The 18,271-nt window shown below is 35.9% G+C and overlaps 2 protein-coding genes across 3 annotated transcripts; one reads left to right on the top strand and one right to left on the bottom strand.

Annotated features, from left to right (window-relative positions):
* The first annotated feature begins 1,744 nt into the window (after positions 1–1,744).
* Positions 1,745–5,503, top strand: LOC141344486 (protein lifeguard 1). The gene is made up of 6 exons (XM_073849374.1): positions 1,745–1,967; positions 2,064–2,131; positions 2,210–2,410; positions 4,542–4,670; positions 4,786–4,929; positions 5,035–5,503. The coding sequence occupies exons 1-6, from the start codon at positions 1,745–1,747 to the stop codon at positions 5,185–5,187; spliced, it is 918 nt and encodes a 305-aa protein (XP_073705475.1). The 3' UTR covers positions 5,188–5,503.
* A 3,432-nt stretch (positions 5,504–8,935) lies between these two features.
* On the bottom strand, positions 8,936–18,210 carry parp2 (poly (ADP-ribose) polymerase 2). Of its 2 annotated transcripts, none has more exons than XM_073848932.1 (18): positions 18,144–18,210; positions 17,801–17,889; positions 17,398–17,601; positions 17,138–17,311; positions 15,776–15,849; positions 15,561–15,611; positions 15,229–15,325; positions 15,065–15,140; positions 14,385–14,487; positions 14,124–14,277; positions 13,272–13,410; positions 12,762–12,825; positions 12,505–12,639; positions 11,656–11,783; positions 11,401–11,500; positions 10,327–10,425; positions 9,413–9,537; positions 8,936–9,328 (listed from the first exon to the last, which is right to left on the bottom strand). In XM_073848932.1, the coding sequence occupies exons 2-18, from the start codon at positions 17,871–17,873 to the stop codon at positions 9,169–9,171; spliced, it is 1,956 nt and encodes a 651-aa protein (XP_073705033.1). In that variant the 5' UTR covers positions 17,874–17,889; positions 18,144–18,210; the 3' UTR covers positions 8,936–9,168. The 2 variants fall into 2 exon arrangements, with proteins under 2 accessions (XP_073705033.1, XP_073705034.1); XM_073848933.1 differs by having other exon boundaries at positions 17,801–17,874; positions 18,144–18,206.
* Positions 18,211–18,271: the final 61 nt, after the last annotated feature.

Raw genomic sequence — 18,271 nt, 5'->3', positions numbered from 1 at the left:
CCCAAAAAAACAAAGATGTCACTTCCGAAACTTCACCAAATGTTTTGGTTGTGACTGTTTTGGTAGTGACAATTTTATGGGATAACACCCAAAAAAACAAAGATGTTACTACTGAAACTTCACTAAATGTTTCGGTTGTGGCTGTTACGGTAATGAAACTTTTATGGGATAACACCCAAAAAAACAAAATGTCACTTCCGAAACTTCACCAAATGTTTTGGTTGTGACTGTTTCGGTAGTGACAAATGTATGAAATAACACCCCCCCCCCCAAAAAATGTCACTACCAAAACTTCACCAAATATATAGGTCATGATAGTTTCGGTAGTGACAATTTTATGGAATGAACCCCAAAAAAAGGTCGCAACTGTTGCTTTGTCGCATCCAGTGTAGACAGACTTTAGCTGTTGTGGCACGGTGCGACAACTGTCTTGTCCGGTGTAGACACGGTGTAACAAAACTTCACCAAATGTTTCGGTCGTGACTGTTTTGGTAGTGACAATTTTATGGGATAACACCCAAAAAAACAAAGATGTTACTACCGAAACTTCACCAAATGTTTCAGATGTGACTGTTTCGGTAGTGACAATTTTATGGGATAACACCCCCCAAAAAAACACAAAAATGTCACTACGGAAACTTCACCAAATGTGTAGGTCGTGACTGTTACAGTAGTGACAATTGTATGGGATAACACCCTAAAAAACAAAGATGTCACTACAGAAACGTCACCAAGTGTTTCAGATGTGATTGTTTCGGTAGTGACAATTTTATGGAATAATACCCAAATAAACAAAGATGTCACTACCAAAATCTTCACCAAATGTTTTGGTCAAAACTGTTTTGGTAGTGACAATTTTATGGAATAATACCCAAATAAACAAAGAAATCACTACTGAATCTTCACCAGATGTTTTGGATGTAACTGTTTCGGTAGTGACAATTTTATGGATTAACACCCCCCCCCCCCCCCCAAAAAAAATGTCACTACCGAAATTTAACCTGATGTTTCGGTATGTTTAATTAAGAAAAAATGGTGTTCGGTAGTGACATTTCTCATACTTTTGAACACATTTACCTCAAAATGATAGGGGATATCTACTCACCATGTAGCTATGAGAGAGAGGAATGTTTTCCTGATCATAAATGTAGGGGTGTAGTTAAAATTAGTCTCAGCCAATGGACTAAAACATGCAGTGACATGGTAGTGACATGAAAATGCAGGACATATTTTTTAACATAAAGTTACATCATTTACAAATAAAAAACAACAATGGAATAAAATAAAATAATATTTGAATATCATTTTCATAAGTTGAAATTTAGGGGGGTTCGGAAGAGCCACCTCCCAATTGCAAGTACCCACTAAATGATGATTTTATATATATTAAGCTTACTGTTTTTTAAAATATTATTGTGGGTTTTAATAGATAATAAAAGGATCTTAGTATAAACATCTAAGATTTGAATACTTAAATGCTTAAATGTGTTTTTTGGGGGGGGGGGGGGGCAGCAGTTTGAATAACTCGGTAGAATAACTTGTCAGCAATGGTACTATTACAAACCACACAATAACAAACAAACACTGCAGAACCCACCATTTCCTGTGCACTGTGATGCTTTTCTGCATGTTTTTTTTTTTTCTTTGACTCATAACAGTCACTTCTACAAGTCACTGATAAAATCTTTTCCTGTCATTTTGACATTCTGACACCGCAGTCACATCTAACCACATCTTGTTTAGGATGACAGACGTAGAGAGCCAAAAAATTGCGACTGAGGGTGACCCTGGCTATGCAGCAACAGCTCCAATTTATCCCCCACCTCCATACATGCCCCCTCCTTATCCGACGGGGCCTGTCATGAACCCCCAACCCGTTCCTGTGGCAGTCGGCTTTATCCCACCCAACCTGCCACCAGAACAGCCTGGCTTCGATAAAACAGAAGAACCAGGTCCAGACCCAGCAGGTGTTTTATTTCACTGAATTTCTTACTGTTAGCTCAAATCTAACCATCTAATGACATGAATGTCATCACAACTATATTTGTTCTTCTTTAACATAGCTGAGGAATCTCAGTTGATTGTATCAGCATTTGATGATGATATCGTTCGGAAAGCATTTATCAGAAAGGTGAGCATTTCTGTTGTTTGTGAGCCATTGTGTTTGCTGGTCCTCAGTCATTTCTAATCCCTCTTTCTTCCCATGCAGGTGTTCAGTGTGGTAACGATTCAGTTACTAGTCACGTTCACTGTAGTCTGCGTGTTCACCTTCTCGAAGACAGTCAAGATAGCGGTTCAGGGTAACATCTGGGTGTACCTCAGTTCATACATTATCTTTGTAGTGGTGGGCACATGTCTTGCTGTGTTCTCCAAATTCAGTCGCACACATCCCTGGAACCTGCTGGGACTGGTGAGTGTCTTTGTACTGACATGTCTTCATGCTGTGCATTATATGAGCATTGCTGCAACACAGAATATCACCTATTCTTAAACGCAAAAGTAAGCCTATAAGTGAGACAGGGAAATAATGAGAAGAATAACAATGTGCAGTAAATGGTAAAACTGTTTGTGCTCATAATTAAGATAATACATTCAAATAACATGGTAAGACACACCAATTTCCAATTCCAAGAAGCAAAATGAGCTGTTTTGTACAGCTAAAAATAGCTGGACGCAGATGAGACCAAAAGCTTGACCCATAAAATGTACAAATGGCTGCGCCCTTTGTCATTGGGGGAAAAAAGGATAGGGTAACTATTTTTTTTTTTTTTGTTAATCAATGGTTTTTGTTAAAGCCCATATTATTTTGACTAATCATCTAAGAGCAGGAATTCCTGGTGTAAAACTACTTTCTGCAAAGATATCTCCCCAGTCATAAATTGCTGCAAAAAACAAACAAACAAACAAACAAAAAACACTTTAGTGTGCTGATAAGCACTGGGAATGACAAGAGTCAGTTTCCTGCCATATTCTGTATGAAGGATTAGCTTGAAAACTGAAACTCTCTAACCTTGAAAAGTGGCATTTCAGCATTTCAATTAGCCAAGCTGGTTCCTTCTCTTGGTTCCTCATGAATCCTCCACAAAGTTTACTACTTAACGACATTCTGTAACACTGTACATAGGCTGACCCAGTACACAATCTCCTTCCCTCAAATCAGCCTTTACATTTTGTAACTTGATTAAGCTACTTCCTCTACGTGACCACAACAGACTAGTGCAGCCTGTATTTCCTGTGTAAGTGCAGTGGCCTATATATAAAGATTTATCAACAGAAAAATAAACAGGGTGAAAAGGTTTATTTTTGTTATGATGCTTATAAATGAATAGACATGAAATATTAATTTGTGAGAATAAAGATGACTAGAGATATGAAACTAAAATCATATCATTAGTACAACGCAAAACATGACAACAATTGGATAAGACCAGAAGCCAGACCCATAAAATGTACACATGGCCACACTCACTCTTACGCCAAAAATAAGATGAATAATCATTTGCATAAAACGTGCATAAATATGTCCATATAAGGGTGTTTCTACAACTCTTTTAAGCTCAACTGAACACATGGGTAACTTGTGTGAATGAAAAAGGCACCTTTCTCAAAACCACATCGTGTTTCGGACATCTTCTTTGTGCATTTGCCTATACAGGCTGCATTTTATGTCATTTTTATACTGTTATGCATGCATTTGTAAAGTAATTTCCAATAATGCATTTTATTTATATAAAATGACTTGACAAATTTGTTGTTTATAAAGAGTTGCTTGTGTTCATGTGTGGTGTCAGTTTGAAAAACAATGCATTAAGAGCTGAGGGGTGAAAACTTTTTGAATTTGAAGATCAGGGTAAATGTAATTTATTTTGCCTTCTGGGGAACATGTAAGTATATTCTGTAGTATTAAATGGGGAAAAAATATATTTAGGCAAAATACTAAAAATGTACACTCATTCGTTCATAAGTTTTCGCCCCCAGCTTTTAATGCATTTTTTTTTTGTCCTTCTGATGCATCAGTGAGCGTTTGAACATTCTGTAATAGTTGCATATGAGTCCCTCAGTGTTAAAAGATGGATGTCAAAATCATACAGTCATTGTTGGAAAGGGTTCAACTAGACAAAATAAGAATTTGTGGCACCTGAAGGATTTTTCTGAAGAACAGCAGGCAGCTTAACTGTTTAGGAGGACAAACAAGTATTCATGAACAACTATCGCTAAACAAAAAATAATAATAATAACAGCTGTGGATCATTCAGGTATCAACACAGTATGTAAACTTTTGAACAGGGTCATTTTTATAGACTTAACTAGTATTTTCTCTTGTAAACATCTTTTATGTGAAATATCTTATTCAGGTCAGTATTAATTAAAAAATAACACGCAGCTTGTATGATCCCTGTTATTTTGTTAAGATATTTAACTTTTTACAGATTCTGCAAGGTGTATGTAAACTTTTGACTTAGCTGTATATTAGCTGTATATTATATTCCATTGGTAGAAATGTTTTATATAGGCCTAACATGCCCTTATGTTTCCTGCAGTCAGTGGTCACGCTGAGTCTGTCCTACATGGTGGGAACTGTAGCCTCATATCACAACACAACTGCTGTGGTCATCGCTTTAGGATCAACTCTGGTCATCTCATTCACCATCATCATTTTCTCTGCCCAGGTATGTTCACTTTCTCTATGAAGTTCACTTATATGGCAGCTAATTTTCAAGTTAAAGTTAGCTATATGTAATTTACTGGATCTTAACCTTATTTCCTTCTTTGTGATCCTTTCAGACTCGCTTGGACTTCACAATTTGTAACGGTATTCTGCTCATACTGTCCGTCGACTTACTCATGTTTGGATTCTTCAGCATCTTTTTCTACTCTAATGTCCTGCAAATTGTCTATGGATGTCTGGGAGCACTTCTTTATGGCTTGGTAAAGCATAATCAACATTTAATAATACTAACCACTTGAGAAAGTACTTAATTTGTGTTTCACTGTTACCGATGTTGCTGATTTCTCTCTCTCTCTCTCATGTAGTTTCTGGCAGTGGATTGTCAGCTGGTAATGGGAAGGCAAAAATACAGCCTTAATCCTGAAGAGTATGTCTATGCTGCCTTAATTATCTACTTGGATATCATTATAATATTCCTCTACATACTTATGATTTTGGGTGGAGGCTCCAAAAATTAAACTCACACATGCATGTCTTGTGGCACTCCCAATCTGCACATGCCAGCGGATATTCAACCTTTTGACCTTGAATATTCTCACAGCATTGCTATGCTCTCTCTACTGGTTAACTCATCATGGTACTTGTGTCTCGCTTGAATTTGTTTAACATGCATTCTGTTTACTACATTATTTTGAATCATATTGTAAATTACATCTTTATCATTTGTTAACCTCTTTTTAACCTTTTGTTAGTCTTAAATATAATGCCTTATGTAAATGCCTTAAATGTTATAAATGTGAAAACATCCCACCGATGTGAATCTTCATGATACTTGCAACCCTGTAAACGTGGCTGCTTTCTTATTTGCAATTATATCAATAAATTATGTTTATTTCATCAAAGTTTAAAATGAAACATTAACAATTCTCAAATAAACAAACAAAATAACGTATGAATTTATCAGTTATATATTGGTTAGGTTATTGACTACAGACTGTATCTTTGTTATTTTACTTTAAATAGTAGACTAAATGTAAAAATCAGACTCCCTGTCTTACCACAGTGTGAAAAGGATAAGGAACTAAGAAAAAAAGGGTGATAATAATATTCATTGCAGTAGAGGGTGTAGCCTTTCTCATGTCACTCAAAATCTCTGCTTCTGTTTCTTCCAGTGAACACAAAAGAAATATTCCAAAGAATCTTCACACAATAACTTTTAATACAATGACACTTACAGTTTATTGTGATCGTGTATGCCAAGCTCTAAATAGGACAACAAAGAGGAGAGAAGAAAGTAGCATTTTCAGCAAATAGCAACATAGATTTGCTAGTGTTTTGTCCTTTTGGAGCTTGACAGGTATTGGTCACAGTACACTGTTGTTGTATTGAAAGACCAGCTCAAAAAAAATATTCTATCCACCTTTTTCTTCCCCTAAGAGCAGGTGTGGCCATTTGTAAATTTTATGGGTTTGGCTTCCGGTTTCATTTGCGTCCAGCTATTTTTAGCTGTACAAAACAAGCTCATTTAGTTTCTTAATATTGCAGATTGGTGTGTCTTACTGTTTTATTTTAATGTGTTATCTTAATTATGAGCACGCTGGTTTCTAATGCACATAGTTTTACTGTTTACTGCATGTTGTTATTCTTCTCCTTATTTCCCTATAGCAGCTAATGAACTGGAAGTCTCACCCATAGGCTTATGTCTGCATTGAAGGGGTCATCGGATGCAAAACTCACTTTTACATGTTGTTTGAACATTAATGTCTGTTGGCAATTTGTGTACACAACCACCATACAAAAGCGCTGATCCCGATCTACATATGCATCTATATGTTTGTGTGAATCATTTGTGATGCAGCTTTTTTAACGGATGGAGGGTTTTTTATGCATCTTTGCAAATGGCCTTTCTTAATAATGTGCTTGTTAGCGCTAAACGCGGCTAAATGCGACTAAAGTAAACATTATGGCTCATCATCCCATGGCAGAGAGGGGCGGGGTGAGCAGAGCTCATTAGCATTTAAAGGAAGATGCAACAGAATAGCTTGCTCTAAAAAGGGCTGATTTTGACAAGGTACAAAGAGTGTTTTTTATAGTACCATTGAGAACCAAAGTGTGTTATAGACTTCTCATTAAGACCTTAAAGAATCATATCAACTTGTGGAAAATGGGCATCCGATGACCCCTTTAAGAAAAAGATGAACGAAACGTCCATATTTTGCTGATCATGATCTGAAAATGGTCAATTATTGTCATGCTTTGTGCTGTACTAATCAGTTGGACCATGAAAAACATTTGGAGTACCAAAATTTGACTGCCAAAAGTTCGAACAAATTAAGAAGAAGAGTGCAAAAACTGTATGAGGCGTTTGTGGTTCATCAAACCGAACCAGGATTTCCAGGGCAAGAATCTCAATAACATTTGTGTTTGTTCTTATTATTTCCACTCAGGTAGGTGAAATATTATGCTAATATCTTAATTAATATTGCTTGTATGTATCTTTACCACCTATTAACTTTAGTTTGTCAAAACATTCCTGCTTACTAAATCCTTCTCTAGATTTAGCAGCTTCCACACGTTTTTATGGTTTAGAATAAGAACAACGTATTCAATAATACATTAACTGTGCAATCCATGCCGAGTATCGCAAATATGGTCATACATCCAGGTTGTGATGCTAGTACACTGTATTAAAAAAAAAAAAAAAAAAAAAAAGTAAAATTTACGGTAAAACTGGCAGATGTGGTTGCCAGAATTTTACCGTAAAAAACGGTTTTCACTTAAATTTACAGTAAATACTTTAATTTCATTAACTGATACAATGGTAATGTACCAACCTTTTGAAGTACCGAAGTCTCTTTTGTACCTTTATAATACACTGATAAGCACCAAAAGCAGGAGGTAATGACAACATCACATGATAAAACAAAGCTCATCACAAGGAGATTTTAAATAATAAAGCATATAGATGGTGCACAGTGTAATTCGCACAAACACTAAACACCATCACGGTAACACACATAAAACTGAAATAATTAATTCAACAACATCAGATGTAACATACAACACTAATGTACAAAACTGCCAAGAAAAAATTATTTCAACAAAAAAAATGTCAAATTAAAAATGAAACACAGGGAATTCTGGGAATGTCAGTTTATGGTTATTCACTGTAAATTTTACGTTCTTTTTCACTTCCAAAAACGGTATACTACTGTAAAATTACATGCAATGTCCAACACAGTTTTACACCGTATATAGGAGGAGAACTTATCGTTAACCATTTCACAGGTTTTTACTTTAGCATTTTTACAGTTTTTTTACCGTTAAATTCACAGTAATTTTTTACAGTACACCCCATCCTTAGTGTGACGTCAGAGCGCGGAACTGGGAGTACATCAATCTAGTACGACTTCACGGGTGGAAAGTCACGGGTTTGACTGCCATCCCAGGGCACTTTCGTGGGTAGAAGGATTGAAAAACACGGGTAACGGGTTGCCTGGAACGCGGCATTTATCAGTCACATGGCATGCCATTCAACTGTGCCAAATGTTTGTGTTTAATAAGCAAAGATGGCAGCCTTGAGGTCAAACACTCCATTCAAGTGACTTTTAGCACTGCAGGTTAACTCTCACTTTACTCTTGAATAGTGACAATGGAAATGTTTAAAACGAGATGGTGTAGTACTAGTTCGATCATATCCTAGGATTAGTGAATGCTTCACTTTGAGTCTTTTTGTGTTATATGTTTACACATTACCATGTATTCAGCCTGTGTAACAAAAACATGAATTCATGAAAACATTTGATCTAACATCAATTAAGTAAACTCCACAAACACAGTGATAACATCTGATGCAATATTAATTCAATCAAGACCCAGTATCTCCACATGAAATGGTGCATTCTGGTGTTTTAATGTACATGCAACAAATAGTTGACACTTAATTCACTGTAATGCAAAATTAAATGCATTTGAGTTTTTTTTTTACATTTCTAGCTTTTATAAAACTAGCTGTTTTGATTCATATATAGCCCCCAAATAAATGCTTATTCAATATGAATATTATTATGATATTCCTTTACATCACTATGATTTAGGGTGGAGACTTCATGAACATATAGACATATATAATACATTGGGACACATTTTTTGCAGCAGAACCTGTAATCGTTTGATAGAATGTGTATGACTTCAATAAATTCTGTTGTTTGTATTTCACAAACACATATTTGTATACACACACAAAATCATGTATAACACAGTATATCAGTAGGAAATATAACATTTCATTTTATTTTGATTAATTGCAATATTCCATTTATGTTAATAGAAACAACTCAACTCCTGATAGCTATTGAAGTTACAAGACGTTTGCAGAATAATATGCTTGAGTCTCTATTTAAATTCACGAACACATGAACTACATACTGTATAACTATAGCATAGGTCCTTCACCTTAGACTGTAAAACTGTTCTAAATGTAAAGAATCCCCTCTGCCTCACCACAGCGAAGAGAAGTTAAACTGAACTCGAAGGAGGTACTTCATCTGTATCTGAGCAGGGTTATAAACAATGTATTCATTATAAAGGAGGGTGTAACCTCCCTTCTGCCCCACCCCTGTCTTCACAGAGGGCCCCATGGGTACAGTCACACCATCTCTGAGAGAGAACGAGAAAAAAATTCTTCAGTACAGCACTTATGACTCAGTCATGTGTAACATTAAAAAGAAAATCGAAACTCACAGTGCAACATAGTTGTTTGGGTCGGGCGCAGTCTGCCCCAGGCCTTTTGTACTATGTTTCCCAGGAGGCAGTTGGTCAGCATTGTAATCTGAATCCAGAAGTTCATTACTATTCCCAAGGGCAACCTGTGTACAAAATATTGATCTCTGAAATTACTTTTCTTTATTTCTAGCTTTTCTGTCTTTAAAAATAAGTATTATATCACAGTTTAAACTAGCAGTTTTACTCAAATACACCCCATAAATAAATGCTGTCCTTTTCTATGTAGTCAAACCAAAAATTATTCAGACACCAGATTTAATTTTTGATATCTTTTTACTAGTGGATGCAGGACACTATAGTTCATTTATGTAAGTGAGGATATCAAAATAAAGTAAACTTTGACTTATTATACCCACAAATTCTTCATACAGTGGACTACCAATAAAATTAATACAAATTTAGGACCAAAATTTTGATTTGACACTTTGACCTGACCATGTTTTATAACATACCTTTCTATCACAGTTATCTGACATTATCAAATTGAATTTGTTCTGACACAGTGCAACTCTGAGTTCTTGTCATATTTTCTTACAATTTTCTAAACTATAGTGAATAAACTGTGATAACGTGAGAAATTTTGAAGGTATCTGAAGAACTTTGGTTTGACTATAATTCATTTGTGATTATCAAGATGAATTTGTTCTCACACAGTTTAACTCTGAGTTCTTGTCATATTTAATTACCATTTTCGAAACTATAGCGAATGAACTGTGATAATGTGAGAAATGTTGAAGGTGTCTGAAGAAATTTTGGTTTGACTGTATCTAATTTTCTTTTTAAAGTATCCTGAAAAAAGTATCACTGTTTCCACAAAAAATATTAAGCAATTATGTCAGTGGAAACAGATCGTTTAGATGCAAAAAACCAACCTCGCTCAGCAACAGGATTCCTTGGTTGTTTTTCTGATTGGCAAAGCAGTAATTGGCACTTTTAGATGACATGTCTGCAAAATAGATCCCCTTACCAAACTTGAGAGGGTGGAGAAGTTAGAAAATTATATTAGTTTGAATTGCAGTAGTTCATTGCTTTTACAAAGAATGTTGCAATGTGGCAAAGAACGTCTTGTCAGCAAAGATTTAAAAGAATTAGTTTACTCCAGAATAAAAATTTCCTGATAATTTACTCATTCCCATGTCATGCAATGTAATGTTCATGTCTTTCTGTCTTCGGTTGTAAAGAAATTATTATTTTTGAGGAAAACATTCCAAGATTTTCTCTATATAGTGGACTTCAATTGTGGGTGGATGTCCAAATTGCAGTTTCAATGCAGCTTTAAAGGGCTCCACACGATCACAGCTAAAAAATAAGGGTCTTTTCTACTAAAACGATCTGTCATTTTTTAAAAATGTTTTTAAATATATATACTTTAACCACAAATGCTCTGCGAAGCACATCTGCAACCTCACATGTTACGTAATTATGTTGGAAAGGCCACGCATGGTTAGTTCTTTATTTGTGTATTTGGATTCAAAAAGGTAGGACAGGACGAAAATTGCCCGACATCGTTGTTTTACCCTTTTTGGACTTTCTTTGCACGTTCACTTTGTAAACACTGGGTCGATACTTCCACCTACCTCACACAAGATTTTTCCAACATGATTACATAACATGAGGTCAGGCATTTTGACCAGGCGTTTCACTAGATAAGACCCTTATTCCTCGGCTTGGATCTTGTAGAGCCCTTTGAAGCTGCGCTGAAACTGCAATTCGGACCTTCAATCTGTTGGCCACCATTGAAGTTCACTATATGGAGGTAACCCAGGTAAGCTTTCCTCAAAAACCTCAATTTATTTGCGACTGAAGACAGAAACATGTAAACATCTTGGATCACATGGTGGTGAGTAAATTATCAGGAAATTTTTACTCTAAAAGTGAACTAATCCTTTAACTCAAAATTTTCTATTGATGTTATTTGTGTGATTCCATTTATCTCTTTGTCTCACCATGTATCCGGTCACGGGAGCCTCTGGAGGGGCCACTCGCAGCCCCTGACTCAGAATCCCCACCCAGTTTGACAGACGAGAACCGTGCCACAGGAGCATCCTAGTATCCACACACACAAAAACAACATGTACTCTCTAGAATAAGATTGCGGTAATTCAGTAAAAGCAGATGAGGTACAGACAAGACCAGAATCTAAGGGAGTTCCTGTTTACACAGAGCGTACGTAAGCGTAATTGAGAAGGGTGGTTTGGTACCTGTTTTCCAGCTCAGAGCAGAAGCTGTTCTTCTCGCCCTCTCTTTCCAGAGCAAAGAGGTCCAGAATTGTCATTGTGTAGTCAGTATGGGTGGGTGCATGAGTGGACTGAAGATATTTCTCTATAACCTTCACAAAGACAGACAGCTGGTGTTTAAAACTAAATATTTTAAAAGGCTAGTTATGTTTTTAACATGCACCATTCAAATTTCTACTTGGATGGTGCATGTATTCAGTATCCTTTCTACAGTAGGGGGATACTGTCATTTATTACTCGTTCCAAACCCGCAAAACCTTTATTCATCTTGAGAACACAAATTAAGATATTTTTGTTGAAAATCAAGTGCTTTCTGACCCTCCATAGACAGCAAGGGAACTATTCTGCCCTCCAAAGGCAAAAGGCAGTAACTACGCCAACACTGAAACTGAGAAAAATGCCTTTAAAGTTTTTACACAAGCTAGTCATGTTGACACTCTCATTACTCTGAACAAATTAATTGAACCAGGGAAAAAAAATTTACCAGTACACTTTGACACAAGACAAAACAGTTGTCACAAAGTCCATTTAAGCCTTAACTCAATTTTGACCAAATGTGTAGTTACTGCGCTTTGCCTTTGGAGGGCAGTATTACTACCTTTCTGTGCCTTAAACATGGTAGTTCCCTTTCTATGGAGGGTCAGAAAGCTCTCGAATTTCATCAAAAATATCTTAATTTGTTTTCTGAAGATGAATGAAGGTCTTATGGGTTTGGAATGACATGAGGGTGAGTAATTAATGACAGAATTTTAATTTTTAGGTGAGCTATTCCTTTAATATTATATTGTACTTCAGCTAAGTCCTATACTGTACCTTATATTCATTGCTGTTAGAATCCACCGGCTGCAGTTGACATTGTAAAGACCGATATTGTCTGTCCAATGGATGCTCATCGTTCTGAACACTAGACTGAACCATTTTCACTGCTATCTGGATGTCACTTAGAGCCTAAAAGACAGAAAACATTACTATGAACATAGAACTCTCTGAAAATGCAGTAAAATACAAATTGCAAATGAATTGTAGCCATTCAACATCAGCAATACTGAGCAGCAACTGCAATGTCTCACCTCAAGCAAAGCAATTTTCTCCTTCAGCTCATCCTCTGTGCGTATTATAGGGGGTGTCCGCAACCTAAATGAACAGTGAGTCAGGAACAACAAATTTAGGCCATATTAGCCACACTATTGTGGGTTAAAAAGTAGGGTAAGGAAGATGTTTTGGTTTGTTTTTGAAAAAAAAAAAAAGTTTCTCATGCTTGCCATGTTGCATTTACTTGATTAAAAAAATAAATAAATAACAAATTCTGAAATATTATTACCATTTAAATAAATGTTTTCTATTTTAATATACTTTAAAATGTAATTTATTCCTGTTATGGAAAACCTGAATTTTCAGCCACTACTCTTCAGTCTTTAAAAGAACAGGATTATTTGAAAACATATTAACATTATAAAGTCTTTACTGTCACTTTTGATTAATTTGAAATATTCTTGCTGAATATAAGTAAGAATTTATAAAAAAAAAAAAAAAAAAAAAACTTACTGATGACAAACCTCTTGAATGCTTGTGTAACTTACCCAAAGTCATGGGGGATACGAGTGTAGAACTGGTTGCAAGCATCCAAGAGTTCCTTATTACTCTTCTTTTTATTTAAACACTCCTCGATCCTCTTCAAAGAGGCGTAGCCAGCTCGAATTTGCTCTGTAGTTAGTTTTCCTTTAGCAAAAAATAAAATAATTGAATGGTTTTCTTTTGCAATTGTGTCATTAAGAACAGAGTGTTTTTACAACACTTCATCAATCAGCCATATTGGCGGCACAGAATGTAAACAATGCCACTGAACTGAGTGAAACATATTTTGCTGATTATTGCTGCTAAAAAAAAATATTTTTATTGTCACATTTCGGGCTGTACTAATCGGTCGGACTGGAAAAACATTTGAAGTACTATAGACTGCCAAAAGTTATAACAAATCAAGGAGAAGAGTGCAAAAAACTGTCTGAGAAACAAAAGGCATTTGTGGTTGGCCAAACTGAACCAGGATTTCCAGGGGAAGAATCTTGACAACATTTGTGTTTGTTCATCATTTCTGGTCAGGTAGGTGAAATATTAGGCTAATATCTTATTTAATACTGCTCGTACATATCTTTACCACCTAATAATTTCAGTTTGTCAAAATATTGTGCTCTTCCCTGCTTACTAAGTCCTTCATTTTGCAGGTTCCACACATGTTTTCTGTGGTTTAGACAGCATAAATTAGCAGAACAACGTATTCAGTAGTACATTAAAAGTGCAATCCATGCTGTTGTTTACATCAGAGTATCTCCAATATGGCCACGCATCTGGTTAACTGACCAAACGTACGTGCAAACCCTCTATATGCAAGATTCATTTTATCAGTTTGGTACACAAAATGCACAAACACTCACCAAGTGGGGCTTTTTTGATGTCAAACTTCATTTCTAGCACACACTCTTCCATGGCTTTGAGGTCACATATAAGCTCTAGGAGAGACTGGACCTTGCTGTTCAGTTGGCAGGGCTTTAATTGAGGAGGAGAGGATACCACGGCCTTGTCCTTTTCCTGGTGAGAGGAAATATTAGGTCTACATATGAGCATAATAAGAAATAATGCAATTGCAATGAAGAGCAATAAATCATGTGTTATTGGAAGCAAAAATGTCTTTTTACCTTGTCTTCAATGCTGTAGTCTACAAATACCATGTCATATTTTCCGGCAACTTTCTCAAAATTAGCTCGATGCTCCCACTCATTCTTGGTCTTGTCAAAGAATCTGTATACAAGCAGATTATAAGCAAATTCTTACTTATATATTGTATATGAGTAAAAAACAATGATAAGTTAAATCAAAGTCTCAAGTCTCAAGTCTTATTTATTTATATAGCCCTTTCTACTACAACGTAGACCAAAGGACTGTACATCTAAAAGAAAACAAAACAAAAAAAAAAACATACAAGCCACATACCATGCAATGACAGAATCAAGAATTAAAAGCCATAGAGTACAAGTACGTTTTCACACGAATTTTAAAAACATCAACTGATGGTGCAGATCTTATATCAGGGGGAAGCGCATTCCACAGTCTAGGGCCAACGACTGAAAAAGCTCTATCCCCTTTAGTTTTTAGACGAGTTCTCGGAACAAAGAGCAGTAAACAATTAAAAGACCTTTGTGATCTACCAGAATTCATAAGCACCAAGTCCTTAATATATCCCGGGGCCATATCATGAACAGCTTTATAAACAAACAACAATACCTTGTATTGTATTCGATATTTCACAGGAAGCCAATGGAGCCTTTCCAAAACTGGTGCAATATGCTCCCTTTTCTTCAATCAAAAACAAACTTACTTCTTTTTGAAGGTGTCTTTGGCCTGAGCAAGATTGCCCCCACAGTTAACCAAGCTGTTCTGTCCTACTTTACCCACTAAAGGGGAAAAACAAGAACATGGATGATAAAGAGGCATAATAAAGCTCAGCCTGGTAAAGAGCATCCGTGGTGATTTGGCACATACCTCGTCCCCACCTCATCCAAACACTGTAGGCTTTTGCATTGTCATCCTGAAGAAGCTGAATCAGGTAATATTTATTGTTGTTGAACTGAAGATTTGTCTGTAACAATTAAAAGCAGAAGAAAAAGATTTCAATAAATTACATTTTAACTACATCAACGCAGAAAACAGTTATTTTAAATTCTAATAACATTTCGCAATATTACTGTTTTTATTTTTGATCAAATAAATGCAACCTTGGTAAGCATAAGAAACTTTCTTCAAAAACTCAAAGAAAATCTCAATCTTATCGACCCCAAACTTTTTAACAATAATGTAAGATCATCAATATTTACCTGATTCAGCATAACATCATATACATCGGCCCCCTCGCTGTAGACGTGGGCCTGTAATAACCAAAGAAAACGGATCTAATGAGAAGAATGCACTGAAGTAAACAGTCTATATTTAGAAGAAAAGGGAAGTTTTTCAAAAGAATTTTAAAGGTGATTACACAAGTGTCAAATATTGTACAATAATTTCACTTCACATGACCCTAAAATGCATTTACCTTTCCAATTTTAGCCTTGCATTCTGAATCAACTGGGGCTTTTCCTTTCATAACCACCGTCTTCACAACCTCTTCTAGAAAACATGAGGGGAAAAATGCAATAACTGTTAAAATAAGTCTGAAATGTACAGTTGAAGTCAAAAGTTTACATATACCTTGAAGAATCTGCAAAATGTTAATTATTTTTCCAAAGTAAAAGGGATCATATGAAATGCATGTTGATTTTTAGTTGAATTTATAAAAAATTACTCTGTTCAAAAGTTTACATAAGCTTGATTCCTAATGCTGTGTTGTTACCTGAATGATCCACAACTGTGTTTTTTTTTTTGTTTAGATAGTTGCTCATGATGAGTCCCTTGTTTATCCAGTTAAACTGCCCGCTGTTCTTCAAAAAAAAAAATTCAAGTCTCACAAATTCTGTTTTTTTAGCATTTTCGTGAATTTGAACTCTTTCCAACAATGACTATATGATTTTGAGATCCATCTTTTGACACTGAGGACAACTGAGGGACTCATATGCTACTATTACTGAAGGTTCAAATGCTCACTGATGATCCAGAAGAAAAACAATGCATTAGAAAACATGTTTGTATCTTCTGTAACTTCTAAAGGGCAGTACTAAAAAAGTACACCCCTGGCTCTTAAGGCATCATTTTTCCTTCTGAAGCATCAGTGAGTATTTGAAACTTCTGTAATAGTTGCATATGAGTCCCTCAGTTGTCCTCAGTGTCAAAAGATGGATCTCATGCCTCACAGTCATTGTTAGTAAGAGTTCCAATACACAAAAATGCTGAAAAACCAAAGAATTTGTAGGACCTGAAGCATTTTGAGAACAGTGGGCAATTTAACTGTTCAGGTCAAATAAGGGACGTATGAAAAACTATTACTAAAAAAAACAAACAAAAAAAAAAACACACAGCTGTGGATAATTCAGGTAACAACACAGTATTAAGAATCAAGCATATGTAAACTTTTGAACAGGGACTTTTTTAAAAATAAAATTCAACTATTATTTTCTCTTGTGGACAATATGTAAATGTCTTTTATGTGAAATATTTTATTCCGGTCATTAATAAATAAAAAATAAAATGCATTTTGTATGATCCCTCTTATTTTGGTAAAATAACTAACATTTTTCAGATTCACAAGGTGTATGTAAACTTCTGACCTCAACTGTATGTAACACAATGTGAATCATTTTTTGAGTGAAAGTCAACTCAACCAGAAAAAAAAGTAGGACTGGACAAAAAAAAGTCTCAATTTGACAGGTGCTTTAAGAAGATGTATAGAAAACTAAGAGGGATTGGTAACATCATACAAAAAGAAAAGTCAAAGGATGTTCATCTACCAAAGTAGCATCACCTTTGCTTTCTTCTTTTACAACAGCCGTGGCTTTGTTCGCTCTCTGACTCCTCACTTCATTGCGTCTCTTCTTGGAAACCGGTTGCTCGTCTTCCTCCTCTTTCTCTTCTTTAATCTGAACAACACCTGCAGCTTCATTTTTACCATTCAAAGCCTTCCCTTCATTCGGATCTTCTGCAATGCAATAAATAAGCAGCTATTAGATTTCTGTGACAGATACTGATTCAACATCAGACACAGGTACAGACAGGCAGGCATACCAGACTTCACTTTCTGAAGGCGGATTTTTCGCTTGTACTTGGTGACAGTATTAGTCTGAGTCATTTTCACAAGATCCACTTCATAACCAGGTCCCAGCGCCAGTGACACAGACTTTTCACCAGCCTGCTTTGCTGTATCCAGCTGGACACAGACCTCTGGAGGATACGGTTCCCACTCACCCTCATCCCCCTTCCACTGCCAAACTGAAAAGAATGAAATATTCAGATAGTGATTATGTGTAATATGAAGATCTAAAACAGTGTCAGAGATTAAATACGATAAAATTGGCGTGGCTATGGATTTAAACATATTTACTTGGAAGTGCAATTAGTGTGAATGCTTTAAATGCTGATTATGAAACTTTGAGTTGTTTTGGCATGTTCACTGAAATTGAATTCATACTTGTCTTCGCCTCTGAAGCTTCACTGCCCGAATCTGCCACAGACTTGCCCCGGCAACTCCTTGTTCGTCGCATGCTTTCCACAGAACAGCTAAAATTAGAGGAAACCTTTCCTGTACCGATGGTTTACGTATTACGTAATTATTACATAAACTGAGGCATTCAGAAACGTGATGTGACTCATATAATTTGAGTTTCTATCTACTTCCTCATCAACCCATAACCATGGATATTGCATAAAAAACAATTTCAGAGAAACGTTACAACATAATATACGCAAAAGCCACACTTTTACCTCAATAAAATGTAAACAATCACAAGATTTGAACGATTTTCAACACCTACCTACTTACGCTCAGTACTTCAGTGTGCTGAAAGGCGCGAAAAGAATATTAGCACGGACCGTTTGTCTAGGAACGAATTTAGCGTTGAGCTTGTTTCCAGACGGATTTATTTTGAAGTCGTATTGGCGA

The sequence above is a fragment of the Garra rufa genome, chromosome 10 (genome assembly GCF_049309525.1).
Source record: "Garra rufa chromosome 10, GarRuf1.0, whole genome shotgun sequence".
In the NCBI taxonomy this organism is placed as follows: domain Eukaryota; kingdom Metazoa; phylum Chordata; class Actinopteri; order Cypriniformes; family Cyprinidae; genus Garra; species Garra rufa.
The sequence above is the reverse complement of the archived record's forward strand: the minus strand, read 5'-3'. Positions and strand labels throughout refer to the sequence as shown.